Source organism: Falco naumanni, chromosome 5 (assembly GCF_017639655.2).
Source record: "Falco naumanni isolate bFalNau1 chromosome 5, bFalNau1.pat, whole genome shotgun sequence".
NCBI lineage: Eukaryota > Metazoa > Chordata > Aves > Falconiformes > Falconidae > Falco > Falco naumanni.
In genome coordinates, this window is record NC_054058.1 from 85,354,498 (window position 1) to 85,370,129 (window position 15,632).

General features: G+C 39.1%; 1 protein-coding gene across 5 annotated transcripts; it reads right to left on the reverse strand.

The window, feature by feature from the left end:
- Positions 1-420: 420 nt before the first annotated feature.
- Positions 421-15,077, reverse strand: ZNF800 (zinc finger protein 800). Of its 5 annotated transcripts, none has more exons than XM_040595959.1 (6): positions 14,931-15,077; positions 14,173-14,280; positions 11,844-11,939; positions 8,097-8,240; positions 3,331-5,092; positions 421-1,914 (listed from the first exon to the last, which is right to left on the reverse strand). In XM_040595959.1, the coding sequence occupies exons 2-6, from the start codon at positions 14,231-14,233 to the stop codon at positions 1,905-1,907; spliced, it is 2,073 nt and encodes a 690-aa protein (XP_040451893.1). In that variant the 5' UTR covers positions 14,234-14,280; positions 14,931-15,077; the 3' UTR covers positions 421-1,904. The 5 variants fall into 5 exon arrangements, with proteins under 5 accessions (XP_040451893.1, XP_040451891.1, XP_040451895.1 ...); XM_040595957.1 differs by having other exon boundaries at positions 14,173-14,283; positions 14,931-15,021; XM_040595961.1 differs by having other exon boundaries at positions 421-5,092.
- Positions 15,078-15,632: the final 555 nt, after the last annotated feature.

Below are 15,632 nucleotides of genomic sequence, written 5' to 3' on the forward strand. Positions count from 1 at the left end.
TGTAAAAGTAGGTAAACCCTACTTTCTTATTTAAAAAAAAACAACAAAAAAACCCAAAAAAAACCCCAACAACAACTCCTTCAGCATTAATACTCACTTTTGTTTTAGAAGGACAATAAAAACAAGCTTTTCTCAGCTAAGGAAGAGACACCTTCACAGGGAACAAAAAGCCAGTTATCAAGAGTGTTTCCCAAAAATACAGCAAGGGTCAACCATCAGTGTGGAGAAGTGTTCACTCCACAAGTGCCAAATTTTTAATAACCAAAAAAACCATTTATTACAACAGAATATTACAAACAACTAGTTTTAGTTATCAAAGAGTAAAACTTTACAAAAATGCAAACGTAATTTATGATTGTGGAGGGACAGATATTCTGGGTTTACAAACACGACACCTTTTTGTTTATGCACACTTAAATGTCATTTCCAGTCTGCTTTATTTTCCATCAAATACAGTACATTTATCCAAACAAAAGCATGTACATTCAATATAGAACATTTTGAGCAACAGCTACAGTCCAGCTCCCATTCACAGTATTTTTAGTGCAATGCACTAACAGGGCCAAATATTTCTCTATCCATAAAAGTATTTTTACTCCTGATCTTGTGATCAACATTTTTAGATATATTTTATACAAAAAGTATATATGAACACGAGGCACCTCCCTAAGTAAGGGAGTGAACCTATATAAAAAAACATGGTATTTCTTTTGATGTACAATACCTTTCAAATTGTAGCAATTTGACACAAATCACTAAACAAAATATTTTCTAAGTATAAACAAAAAAAAAAAGAGGCCAAAACAACAAAAAAAACCCCAAACCATTGACACATGAGACCTGCCAAGAATTTCATAATGGTAGGCATGCAACTGGTTTACTACAGTCTTGATTAAAAGGTTAAAAAAAGGTATCTAAAACATTTTCCAAATTATACAAAGTCAAGTGCTACCTAAAGTGGTCATTTATGATCTTGAGAGAAAAAATATTTTGAGTTTCTCCCACGCTATCCTCCCTTTTTATTAATATTTAATGAAATAATCTAACATTATAAGTGGTTGTGCACAGATTGTCTGTCTATAATACATCAGCAAATATTCACTACCTTCATATTAACATTAGTGTGTTGATCTTTCAAAATATAAACTGAAAAAATAAACTGCAACTATCATTAAAGTGCTTATGTATAATTTTTTTTAAAAAAAATTAAAGAATAGAGGAATGTGGATATTCTTGTAAACTTCCTAGATGTTTACAAAGTTTGCCTGTGAACCACACACAGAAACAAAATGGAGATCTTTGAAGTGACTTCAGTACAGTGAAATTCAGAATGCCCCAGAACTGGGAAATTAGTCAATATGAACAAACTGATGTTATGGCAAATACTAAAAATTAGTACAATTCAGCCAATATACACTACATTGTTTGCTCTTATACATTCATTTGTAATAAATTTAAACCAGTATAAAACACATTTACCAAAGTAGGATATCACAAAAAAGGTAAGAGCTGTTCATCAGTTAGCACTACCAGGGAGGACCAGTACGCACCATGAGCTCTCTGAAGGTATTTCCTAAATAAGGAACAAAAAATCCTCTTCCAAAGCTGCTGTTCATTAACTTGCCTCTGTACTTTTTTTCGTTTCAGAAAGTTCCTTCTATACTGCGTCAAACCTCAACTGCACAGAGATAACTGCTAATTTAGAAGCACGTGTGCATTTCAACTACTTCACTGTTTTGGGAGGAGGCACTGTCCTACAAGCAGTCAGAATGTTTACTAATTTAGTAAGAAAACAACAGCTTATGAAAATATTTCCTCCTTATAGTACCATTATCAAGGTATCAGCAGTTCCAACAACAAACTAAAGTCTTTTTCATTCATATGAACTCCAAACTTTCTGAACATCACTTGAACCTATCTGAGGAGAAATGGGAATAAATTAATACTTTTGAGTTTACCCATATAATTATGTTTTAAATTACACAACATAAATAATTTACACGGCTAACTTTTTAATTCTTGATCAAAATGCAGAAGTCACTTTTCCTCTTTAATTCAGGGTACAGCTCAGTTAATTTTTGAAGTTCCATCCCACCTAGACAGGATTTGTTATGAAGTCACAAAAGCACCAGATTACAACTTAACATAGCCGGGTGGCAATTCACTACGAAAGCTGAACTCAAATCAAATTACCTCCTGGGAAACAGCATTTCAGAGTTGAAATATAGAAAAAAGGCACATACACTTGTGGTTTTTTTCACCACACATGCTAGAAAGATAATTCTGAATCAGGATGTTAAAAAACCTTGGTGTAACTACTGTTTCTCTTCATTACAATTTTTTGTACAATCCTCCAACCTTCAGACATCAGTCAGTCATTCTGAAATACAAATTCACCATAGATAAAAGTTTTTTTTTTCCTTTTTTAAAAGGTTATTTTAAAAATAGGCCATCTTTAACATGAAGGCTACAGAAAACTGAGAAACTACAAATACATCCCCTCCAAGTGTAAAAAAACTCCCAGAGTACCATATAAACAGAACTTTAGAAAATTCTTGGCCAGACTTCTACACATATTTAGGCTTAAAAAAAATTATCTTGATGAGACTCAAACACTTTAAAAAAATAAATGACCAGCAGTCTTCAAACCCATGCTTCTATAAATAAGCCTTAAAAGAATCAAATCCTAAATCTGAGGATTTTAAATGTGTTTGTAAGCACCTAACACATACTGATTTTAAATCAAAGCAATTAAGCATCCAAATTACATTCCAAAAACCAGTTTGATCTCCTTTTGTTGACAGGGCATAGGCAATACACATTCAAGTTTTAAACAAATAAAAATAAATGCACGAATGACAAATTCCAGTAAGTTCATAGGGATTTTTTCTGTCAACAGCTTTTACTGTAGTACCTTTAGTACTTCTTCAACTGGGTCACAGAGAAGTTAATTAACAGGTTATGTTACTCAAACGAAAGCATTGTTAATTTTAAAAAATCACTATTTTAGAAATGTACGTATATTAGCTTGATTACAATAAATGGCTTAAGACAATGTAAAGAGTTGACTCAGTACAGTTTAACCTAATTCTATTCCAACTTCCTACAATGACAAATTTAGATATTAACTCTTTTCCAAAACGCTAAAAACAAAATTTAAGAAAATAAAATTTGACATCTACCTTAGTATTTAAGCTGCTAAACCTTAAAATCTATGGAAAAATATGTTTTCGGCAATAGATCAACAGCAAAAGAAAGGCAATGGTTTTGTTTTGCTTTTTCTTAACAACAACAACAACAAAAAGACAAAACATTTTTCTTTTTCCTCACCAGACAACAGCTTTAGATCTTGTACTTCTGCCTTTGGTTTTGTTTTCTTCAGGTGAATGAGATACATTTGCTTTGTGGGTTTTCTTATGATGTTCTAGAAAAGCTTTTCTGGCAAACGCTTTCCCACATTTATTGCATCGGTGCAGAGAAAAGTTTTTTGTTACTTTTACTTCAATACCAACATCAGCTCCTTCGTACTTCTTATTGGGAGAACTGGAGGTGACATCCTGTTTTGAACCAATCTGTTTTGTTTCATCCCTCTGAGGGCCTCTTTTTGTAACCTTATTTAGAACAAGATCAATTGGCTTTTTTATTGCTCTAATTTCTAAACTCGCAGTTATTTTCCCAAGGTAGCGTGGCGACTTTTTATGAACTACAGTTATATGTCTTATCACATCACGTTTGCGACGTGTTTCGTAAGAGCAGAGTGGACACCTGTAGTATTTAACATAAATGTTATTTCCATCTGTGTGTAATTCAATGTGTTTTGTCAAGTTCTGTTTAGAAGTAAATTGGCGTTTACAGAGTTTACAGTAAAGCTGCTTGAAGTCAAAGCCAGCTGAAAGTTTTGGCTTCCTGGTTTTTTGCTGGCCACCTGCAGCAGATGCATTGGTTGGTTTAGAGGTTGATTTAGTGGTTGATTTACAAGTTGATTTAGTGGTTGATTTAGAAGTTGATTTAGGGTTTTCAGGGTCCTGTTTAACTTTATTTTTCTGTGCTGACGGTGTGCTCTTTTTCTCATTTGAATGATTTGTTCCCTTTAATTCATTCTGTGGAGAAAGGGCAATGGAAGGGGGTGAAGGTTCTACAGAATCTGCTGGTTCAACTTTTACTTTTATTTCTGTGCCATTGGCAGTATTGTTGGGTCCTTTCTCTCTTTTAGAGTTCTTTCCAGAAAGAGTTATCTTGTGAACAATTTGCATGTGCCTTTTCAGCATTATTTGTGAACTATATTTTCTCTTGCACAGAAGGCATTTGCATGCAGTTAAACTGTATTCAGCCTTTGAAGACGACTTTTGTTTTCGGGTCTTAAAAGATTTTTTAGCAGAAACTGTATCCAAGAACAAAGGTTGCCCAGGCTTTGTAGCTATATCAGGAGTAATGGAATCCCTTCTTAATCCTCTATGAACTTCATCGAAATGCCTCCTTACGTTGGCTTTTGTAGCAAATGATTTATAACACACAGGACAACTTCTACCTAATGTTACAAGAACATTCTTATTTCGCCCTTTCATGGAGCACTGATTTGGTTTCTTTTTTGTTTCTATGTACTTCTTTAGCTCTTCCATCTTTTTTTTGTGCACTTTTCGAATGTGCCGGCGTACACTGCGTCTGGAATGAAATTCTTTCCTGCAAAGGCAACATATCAACTGGTGGCCAAAGTCAGAATTATCCAGAGAGTCTGAATCAGGACTTACTGCTGGAGGCTGTTCTTCAGGAGCAGGTACCACCTTGTTTGTAACGGGATCAGCAGGAGGTAATTCTACAGTCTCCCCGCCTGGGACTGGGGCTGGAGCTGAAACAGTCTTGGGTTGCTCTGTGCTGGGTTCCTGTATCTGCACTGGAGCTTGATCAGGGGTACTACTACTTTCTATGTTCTCATCAGGGCTATCAGTCCTTGACACATATTGAAATACAGCATTCTGATTGGTTTCTATAGGTTCCAATTTAACTACATATTCTTGCTTATCTACCCTTGGATAGATTGCTTCCAGGAGGTCATTTATGGCTTGACTCTGTTTATCATTTATATCTGGGAGGTCTGTGAAAAGAGGCAAAGGTATTTTTAAAATATTTGTTAATTTCAAATTATTTAAATTTCAAAGTATCTTTTAACCACTGCGCCAATTCAGTCACCAAATTTGCACAAATCCTGTATTTGTAATTTTCCTGACTATTTATATTTGGAGGCTTTGAGTAGTCATTGTTATCACATCTGTACAAGTTACTTTTTTATTAAAAGCCAATACTGGAAGTACACCCTTCTAGCATGCCAATGCAAAAGCCACCTAAACTAAAAATTAAGTTTTCCTGGAATTAAATTGATCTCTAAAAACCAGTATCAATTGCAAAAATAACATCACACAACTGAGCTTGTTCTACAGGTGTGAAACTAAGCCTGCAGTATCATTAGAAACTGATATTCCTACTGCTGGAAATGGGTGTTCTCAATAAAGGAACCTAATTCTGGAAATAAGCTCTTCTCTGTGAACTCTGAACAGTCCTTAAGAAAGAATGAAACATGTGTAACCTGAGCGCTGCACGAAGATTTAAGTACCTTAAGAGAGAACAACTTCTGGGGCAGGGAAAACTTTTAGGAATGCCAAAGCAGTTAACAGGCTCAATGATACAGTAAGATAGTAAATGTTAAGGACAGAAAAACCCTGTATTATTCTGGGGGGGAACGGGGACGACACACGACAGGACACCGTACTAATTCCTCAAAACAATAAAAACTCAGCCAAAGGCGTTATTTTAAGAAAGGATAACTTCACTGAGGTTTACTAAAGTTCACCCTGTGTTCTGCCCTGCTGATGAGGGAGCAGACTTAAAAAGCAATAAAGAAGGATACAGGGATTCTCCTTGTTTGTGTGACACCAGCAAACTTCTCAAGCTGAAGTCTGCCTTTGAAGTACTGTTTTAATACATCCATTTTCCAAAAAGTTTATTCAAATGCTTTTGAAGCACTTACGCACTTGGCTACCGCAATGTTAACTAGTGTTTCCTTGTTTGTTTTACCAGAAATATTAGTAATTTCACTGTCTGATAATTTTGCTGGATACCTCCTAGTTTTTGTAGAATGGAAGAAAAAAACAAAAAAAAACAAAAAAACAAACAAACAAAAAAAAAATTGCTCCCATTTACCTTCACGTCATTCATGCTTTTACAGGATTCAGTTCTTAAATGCCAAATTAATTCAGTGACCTAGCTCCCAGTACGATATGCTAAGCATCTGCACTGGCATGCCTAAGTCAGGGTGCTACAGCAAAAAGACAAGGCATTGAAATGATACAGTTCAAAATTATCCACGATGACTTAAAGATGTGATTCCTGGTAAGAGCTAATTAAAAATCCACACTTAGTCATGGTTGATCCTTCCACACTGCCAGCAATACATGAAAAGAGTGTCAGTGCAAGAAATATGCTGTTTTGTTGCTCAAAACCCATCTTCTAACACTGAATTTTTAGCACCTTTTGCAGTCAGTTTCAAATGGGACTTTCTATATAATTTTTATCAAGGGTAGAAAGTCCTTCCTATTTTATAGCACCTTATTAGACTACTTAATGACTACCTAACTGAATACATCTTGAAAAGTCATCAGGGAATAGCCTTTGGAACTTTTTACTGTGTGGACACTCAACTGTTATTCCTACCTCTTGTTCACTACCTTTTAATCTTTTTTACTGAAAAAAACCTGCCACTTTATTCAGTAACCATCAGACTCAATTTTATATAAATTGTAAGTATTTACATAGGTTTATTCAGAACATGTAGTATTATTCTCTTCATTTGCACCCCTCCTAGCGAACAGTGAACGATGAAAGCTAACCAGCCAATTAAATGAAGGCTAGAATGGCAGGAGCTGGATGGGAAATCTTTACTCAGGGTAATCTTATTTTGCTTAGCAACTTTTGTTTCTAAATCAGATGCACTTCTAACCTTGCTTCGAAAACACAACTCATCACATTTCACAGAGAAGTTCTGTGACTCTCTACAACTGGCCAAGCACACTCATTTAAGGAAGGTGACAGTACTAGCCTTTTCACCTTCTCCTTCACGACAGTAGCTGACACAATGTGGGAAAAGAAACACCTAAATAAATCTCTGTTTTTTTGAAATATTGAGGCAGGAAGGCATTTATCAAGATATAAAAATCCTCACTGCACCTATGTTGATCTAGTCAAGCGATCAGGATAATTAGAAAGCTTTACATAACATTTTTGAATGCTGGCACTTATCCAAATTATTCAGCTTTACTCAGATCAACAAAAGGTCATCACTGGAATAAGACTTTAATAAAACCCTTTTTCCATAAAAGCATTATTCTTTAAGTTTCTCCTCATCATTTAAGTCATTTTCTTTCAATAATAATGTTTCATTTCTACAGCAAAGGTGGTGGGCCAGGCATGATCACACAGAGTGTCTTAAAGCAGCATGAGGTGAGGTGAAGTGGTGGGAAAGAGTATTATTGGAGCACAAGCCCTTAAAGAAAAGAGTGAACTTTTAGTCTATGTTTCATGAGTAGGACTAAAGGATTGTGTGAATGACAATGAGCATTTCCCAAGCACTGGAGAAAATCACAGATATTGATCCAAGCCACTTTACAGGATCCAGCTGAAGTCCATCAGAGCTATGCTGATCTAAAACGGAAAAGCTTTGTTAGATCCGTACTTTCCTACAAGATTTATTTCCCAGTCCTCTGGCATACATTTGGGCACCTTTCACAGTAAGAAAGGAAAGACAGGAAAGAAAAAGGAGAAGAACATTAACAGTGACACTCTTCATTAAAAGGCTGGACATATAAACTAGTTATCAAATTGTGACCTTAACATGGGTTAATGCAACCTGAACTCAGTTGTTAATGCATATTGAGTCAGTGCAGTGCCTTCTTTGCTACCATAGGAGTGATCTACAAATGTTAGTATTGAAATTTAATTCCACTTCTTTTTTGCAATTTGTTTCTGGTGTGTTTTTATAAATTACAGAAAGATAAGTTTCTCAACTTCAGATAGCTTTATTAAATATTTCAATTAGTATGACTTACTATCATCCATCTGGAGACTTGGAGGACAATAAAACTTTTTATGAGTAATTAAATTTGGTAATCCTCTGAAGAGACTCCGGCACAATTTACACTCAAAAATGGTGTCCACATCTTTTAGCAAAATATGTTTAAGTTGTTTAGTTCCTGTAACAAAAGAAATGTTACACTTAAGGAAGGTATTCTGTTCATCTTTTAATTCACATCATCCCATGAAAGTGGAAACATTTTAAAATGTGACGATCATTAACAGCATTTTATCTTATGTTAATGCTGCTTCATTGCACTGTAAATTTGTGATACATGCTCTAAGTTTCACTATGAAAACAAGACTAGTTTGAAAAAAAAACCAACAAGGAAAAGTCAAGGATTACACACATTACAGTTTACAGGGAAAGCACGATGATTTATGATAAAAACTAATAGCTAACATTAGGAAGCAGTCCATACTACAGTATCTGGTTGCTGCATACAATTGCCCAACAGGGAAGAATGAGCACCTAGAGCATTTGAAGATGACTGCAGTATTTTTTCTTCAAGTTTATCCAACACAGCTAAGAAAATAAGGTATATACAGCTATTTCATGTAAAAACAGCACCTGGTAAGGCAAAAAAATAAAACATACAAGAAAACAAAGAGAATAACTAACAGGTCAAGCAATGTTACTACATCTGGGTATCTGATCCAAGATCAAGATGATGATGCTTAGGCAATAAAGTAGAACTGCAGACATATTTTCAGTCTGCTGAAAGGAAAATGCATATAATTTAAGTCAGAAACTTTTCTATTAAAACACAGGCAGTGTGGCAAACTATGGAGGCTTTCCAGACTATTACACACTGTATATTCCAAAAAAACCCTGAAGACGTTTGATGTAGCACTGCTGATGTATTCCAGCTCCTGCTTTGCTTAAAGAACTAAAGGCTTCAGAGTTTAAGTTACACTTTAAATCCACTCCTCCATTTCTCATCTCATGAAAATTACGAACGTAATGTCTACAATTAGCAATGGATTACTAAATGATGAATACTTACCCACTGCAAATTAGAAAGAAATGCTAGCTAGCCAAATTCAAGCTAATTTATCTTGGTTTTTTTCTTATAATGGATTTAACCAAAATTAATCAAAATTAGTCCAGCAAGCAAAAATAGTGAAACTCAACCAAGAATAAACAATACCAGTCAACTATGGAACAGCATCAAGACACTCTCCAAGCTGAAATAGAAATTCTTCAGATTCTGTCTATAGAATAGAAAAATACAAGAATAGAAGATTCTGTCATCACCGACATGTCTCTTAAGAATTCCTTTTAAAGACCAAACTCAGAGTCACATTGCAGAACTATGTGCTAGAACTCAAGTAATAATAATTTCATAACAACCAATAATTCCTCAATACAAACAGGCCTTATCAAGATCAATTTTTATTTCTTGGTGTAAAAGTAGTACAACAAATGTTTTTAAAACTGGGTTTTAGCAAAGAACAGTGTCTTCTTCAACAATTGCTTAAAAATAGGACCCAAACTTGACTATCTGAGCCTACCGTCCAGTTCCTGTCTCCTCTTATGCCTTTCCTGGGCCACAGCCATAGCCTCTTGTCTTTTCTTCTTACCGCTCTTTCCTCAAGTGTTACTAACCTCACCATCACCTGACCTGTATTTTTACAGACTACTGGACAAATATTTAGACGTAGTGAAAACCCCAGATGTAAAAATTGAACAGAATTCCCCCGAAAGCAAGTTGTTTATTCAGATCTCACCAACAAATGTTGGAATTTCTGTATATAAAGAAAACCACTGACAAAAACCCAGCTGAACAAAACTGAAGATGTTCCATGCAGGTAAAATTCCAGTAAGTTACCAAACTATAGTTCAAATAAAAGACCTCCTATTTGGTGATAGCACGCAATAAACCAAAATTTGGCCATGCTGTTGATGCGTGCCCTAGCCAAAAACCACACTCCCAAACAAAACAAAACAAAACAAATCATCTAATTCTCCGTTATTTCCCAATCAAGGGACACACTAGCGCCTCATTCTCTCTCCCATTATACTGATACTTCAATCTCTTTCCATTCAGGAATAAAATGTTTTTCTCTAATCCAAATTATTGGCTTAAGAATTACTGGATGAGATTAAAGGATTTATGACATACTGGAGGTCAGACTAGATGACATGGCAGTCACTCTCACTTCAAACCATCCTTATGCAACTATCAAGATTTTCACTGGTGGGAGTAAAAAAATAATTGGTCCTTTTGAATTAGACTGTAGACCTTTAGAGACTCCTGGAAATTTAAAACATCCACTGGTTTTGTGGACACAGCGGGCAGAGAAAAAAACCATCTTATTCTTCAACAATTACAGATTATGGCAATGAGCAGTCAGTCTTCTGCCAGCATATGTTGCCTCCAGCTTACTGAAGCCTTCTCTTTTTTGTAGTTACATCTAATGGGAACAGGTGATACTTTGTCAAATTCTGTTAATATTTGTAAACGTTGACAACAGAATAACATATCCACAAGATGTCGGAACTGAACAGAGGTTATTACAAATACTTCCCTGGCAGAAATACCAAAGTTTATGCCTTTAGCAATTTCATTTTTAGAAAAAAAAAAATGCTTTGGATGACAGAAGCTTCTGCTAAAACCACTTAAATAGTTATGGACAATACTCTGGCTTTAATCTCTACTTTACCACAAGAATCAAAATGAGTTTATTTTCCATAATGAAATGTTGCTTGTTCAAAACTAAACAGTAAAATCTTGGTCTAAGTCCTTTTGCCTTCTGTCCAGCTTCCCTGGTGCACATGACTGAAGATGTCGAGGTAAGCTACCCATGTAACACCTGACAGCGAGGACAATCTGGCAGTAACCCAGAGACAAGGGTACTTGCAGCTAGTTCGTGCTATGACCAGTAGAGATTCCATCAATCTGCTTAAGGAAAAGAAGCCTGCCACACGTATCTGAGGCTTTAGGCAATCTCAACTAAACTAGAAAAGGTTACTAATGATGACTCTCACACCTAGCTTCTCTCTTTGTATCAAGCTGTTGAAGTGCTAGTGGAGAACATAGATATCGTGCTCTTTTACAAGACTGAGCCCAGACATGCATCCCATTACATCGCAGCCATGATTTATACATGAAACATTTCATATATGTAACAGTTTCATGTGGAATAACCTAGAAACATGTAAATACAAGAATTAAAAACATCACTTTAATTTTTGTAAGAACTGCTGCGTTCTTGCACCAAGGGCTGTGAAAGTAGAATGTTCAGTTTGTCATATCAAAGGCGTAGAAACAGCCAGAAAACATTAAAGGTTTCAGTCACTTCCTGCATACTCACCCAAACACTCAGTTGTTATTCTTACAGTCATTGCTATGTATGGCAACTGCCAAAATCAATCAAGGAACACCTTGAAAGTAACATGATAAAGCAATTCTAAAAAGTTCAAGGTAAACAGTGTATTTTAATCTCTGGAGTTTTAGGATAAACTCATTAATAACAGCAGGGGGGACGACACAAAGCAGAATAACCACCTATTTTTTAATGTTTTTGAAAGATATTTATACAGCAGAAGCTGTAGCTTCACTACTTTATATGAAAAACTTTATTCAAATGAATAGCACCTAACTACAAATACTTTGCAAATATCTAGAAAGTCAAGTGTTGGCTATTTTAATATACTACAAATACATAACTCTTATAGCAAGGTAATGAACTTCGTAAGAGTCAAGACAGTTTCATACCTGAACGAAAACACTCAATGATTTGTTGAATACCAGATTTTGACGTTTGTAGAGGCTGCTGTAATAACGGAGGATCACCAGGTTCCAACACGTGCACTGAAATATATAAAAGGATAATAAGCCATTAGAAAATACTCAGTTGATTTTTATTAAGTTACGGATTTTCTGTGCATACAGTAAACTAGATAAAAAGAAAGGCCAGGACTACAGTAGAAGTTGCCTTACTCAAAAATTTTAATTTACATTGAATTAAAAACTAGTCAATACTGAATTTTCCAGCCACGATCCCTTCTGACAGTTTGTTGTCATTCTGACTATTTAAAGAAAATGTGTATTCAAAGCTACCTGTATCAAGCAAAAAAGCATATAAATATATAAACCCAAACTAACTCACTAGGAATCTTGGTCAATTAAAGCAATTCCCCAGAACAAGCTACCTGACTCCCATCATTCAAACTGAAACAGATGTACAAAAAACCACAACCAAATACTGTACTTCACAGCATACTATGTGATTTTCAAGTTGCCAGTACACATCTAGAGCACTAGCAATGATCAGAAAAAAGCACAACTACGTAATATACACCAAAAAGAGCTAGTACAATATTTTTAACCAGTAAAGCCACATTCAGGAAATGCTTCTGGTTCCAGCAAACTGCTGAAGTAATGCCTTACTTCTGAAGCTTCATTCCACGTCACAATCTTTGTAAAATCTACTGAAATTAAAACCTTTATTGAGCAGGATGTTTATTAGTTGTTCCAATACGCAGTATTTATGCATATGAAAATTAGTAGCATTTCACTGCTGTATATGCATAGGGCAATTAATTTTTTGCCAGAGGGAAAACCAAATTTAAATGAATCAGAGTACTTATTCAAGCACGTGTTTGCAAAATCATTAGTTAGGTCTTCTTTTTAATTTCTTATTGACAAAATAACTAGCTTTGTACTTTATTAAATCAGTTCCTACCTTACCCATTTGGTTTGATTTTTAAGCCTATTGTAAGGTTTCTATTTTTAAATGAAGCACTGAGCACCTCTAAGAAATTTATTTTTGATAAGGAGCAGTAGAGGCATAGTACAAAACTATTTAGAGATACCAAGTGCAAATAGATTGAACACATTTTTGACGGGAAAGTTGTTCTAGAAGATGTAAGGTTATAAACAAATTCAAGCTGAAAAGAACATCAGAAAGAAAAGCAGGCTAAGAAAAGAACGATAGAATGAACACTGCACCCAACTATGCTGGCCCCATAACATACTATTATATATACGAACACATAACAACCATTACAAATCAGCTAATCGTTTGGGGATCTCTAACACAATGACATATTGTATTCTACTAGCCTATTCCCTATTCTTCCAAATAGTATATTTTGGTTTGTATACTGCCCCTAATATGCATGCGCAACACCCACTGACATCAAGAGAAGTGACATATGTGAAGCGGACATAACACAGCGCTGTTATTTGTAAGGCAAGAAAAGTATTTTAGCCTTTTTAAAGCATTAGAATCACTCAAAACCATTTTTTCTTAAACACAAAGCAATGTTTCTACTAGCTGAACAATACCTAGTCTCAAATTACATTTAATTAAAGGAGCATTATCAAAGTTGCCATGCTCACGCTTTCAACTATTAATTCCCCAAACTGATGCCTTTCTTTTCAAAACACAAGTGAAAGCATCCAAATAACAAACTCAACAACAAGGCAACAAGAAAGGAACCAAATTTCCTTGTAGGCTGCCAATTATAACAGTAGGCAGAACAAGTACAAAAAAAAAAAAAAAATCTATCAAGTTGGCTGAACCTCCAAAGTATCATTACACTTTCCACTGATGGCATCTTCCGTGTCACACAGCAGTGGAATGCAAACAGCGGTTTCAGGACTTGAGGGTTTTCTTGTTCTCTGAGAAGATCTTCAACTTCATCAGAGCTCACCAAGGATGTAAAGTAAAAAGATACACAGCAAATGCAAGATATTGCCAGAAATGTCATTTTACCAAAGAAGCAGGATATTACGCTTCCTGGAAACAAAAAGGCCAGGCCAGTTTTACACAACTTCTGGCCTTCCTCTGCTCACTGCATACAATGCCCATGCGGTGGCTTGGGGATTATTGCACATCCTGCAGGAACTGAAAAATCGTCATCTTCAAATAATTTTAATGTGACAGTTCAAGGATACCAAAAAGCATTTCCAAAACAAGTTCGGACACTTTCTACATCCAAAACTGTCGCTAGCGATGCACATCTGCAGCATCACAGCAGCTTCCTCAAGGGTTTAGCGAAGATGAGTAAAACAGCCAAAGCATCACACACCACCGTACCTGGTTCGCAGCATCCATGGTGGTGGTGGTCTGTCTGACAACACTTGTCCCTCAGCGGCATTTTCCGTGACCACGACCTACTGTCCTGCTACATCCAGCAGCGCGTTTCTGCTAAAAGAAGCAAATTAACTGTCACCCCGGCGAGGAGGCGGCTCAGGAGAGCGCCAGCCCCGCACACCCGTTTCCCGCAGCGGCACGGCCGGGGCAGGCCAGGAGGCAGCGGCACCCTTCCATTGTTCACAGCAGGTCCCACACCGCCCTCTGCAACGGCCGCTGCGGCGAGCCCGCCCGCTCCCTCCCGCCCGGGCCCCGCCACACAGCGCGGCCCGGCCCGGCCCGCCGCCGCCAGCGCGCCCGCCCCGCCGCCACCAGAGCCCCCGGCCGCCGCCGGCCCCGCCGATCCCGGCCGCTGGCCCCGCGCCCCCCCAGCCGGCATTCCCGCCGCGCCGCTCTCCCGCCGCGCTCGGTCCGCACCTCCCCGACCTCCCCCCGCAGCCCCGCCGCCGGGACCGCGTCCCTCGGCTCCCGCCCGAGCGAGGGAAAGTTGCGTCCCCCACCGACAGCGGCCGCAGCCCGCCCGGGCCGGGCCGGGCGCCCCCCGCGGCGCTGCCGGAGCCGGAGCCGGGCGCGCCCGCCGCCCCGCCACGCGCGAGCCCGGGCGGGGAGGGGCCAGCGGCCGGCAGGTGACAGCGGGCGCCAAAGGCCGCCGACGGGAGGGGGGCGGCGCGGCGGGCGGGCCGCGGCGGGCGAGCCCCTACCTGGGAGAGGACGGCCGGCTTCCCCCCCCCGGACAAAACTTTATTCGCCCCTGTCCCGCCAGAGCGGCGGCCGCTGACCCCGGAGCCGGATGGGCACAGGGGCAGGAAGTGACTGCGGCCCTGGCGGCTGGGGGCCCCGCAGTGCGCAGGCGCCTCGCCCGCCGCTCCCCCGGCCCGGCCGCACAGGTGCCGGGCGGCGGCCGGCGGCGGGGCTGCGGCGGCGGGCGGCCCCGTGCGGCGGGGGACGAGGCGCTGGGGCGGGGGGTGGCCGCCGCACGGAGGGCTCGGGGGGCGGCGGAAAGCGGCGCCGTCCCCGTCTCCGTGGGGAGGAGGGCTCGCCGCCGGGCTCTGCGCTCGGCGGTGATGTGCAGAGCTGCCCCGAGGGCGCAGCTGCTCGGGGACCAGTGGGAGCGGCCAGCAGCGCCTGAGGTGGCGTTTCTGCCCCGTCTCAGCCCGGTCTGCCCTGTTACAGGTTGGGTTTTTATTAAAAAAAGAAAACACCACACAACCAACCGCCAGTTGGTCTGGTAAATTCACGATGGAAAAGGATAGATCAGCGCTTTCAACAGCTGGAGGATAAACTTTTCTGAGAGAGAATCGTGTGGTGTGTGCTCTCAAGCACCGGCAAGAGGGTGCGGGTGCGCTGCCGTGGACGGGCGGGCAGCTGTTCTGCTCCGGCTGCGTTTCCACTGGGCGTCTGCT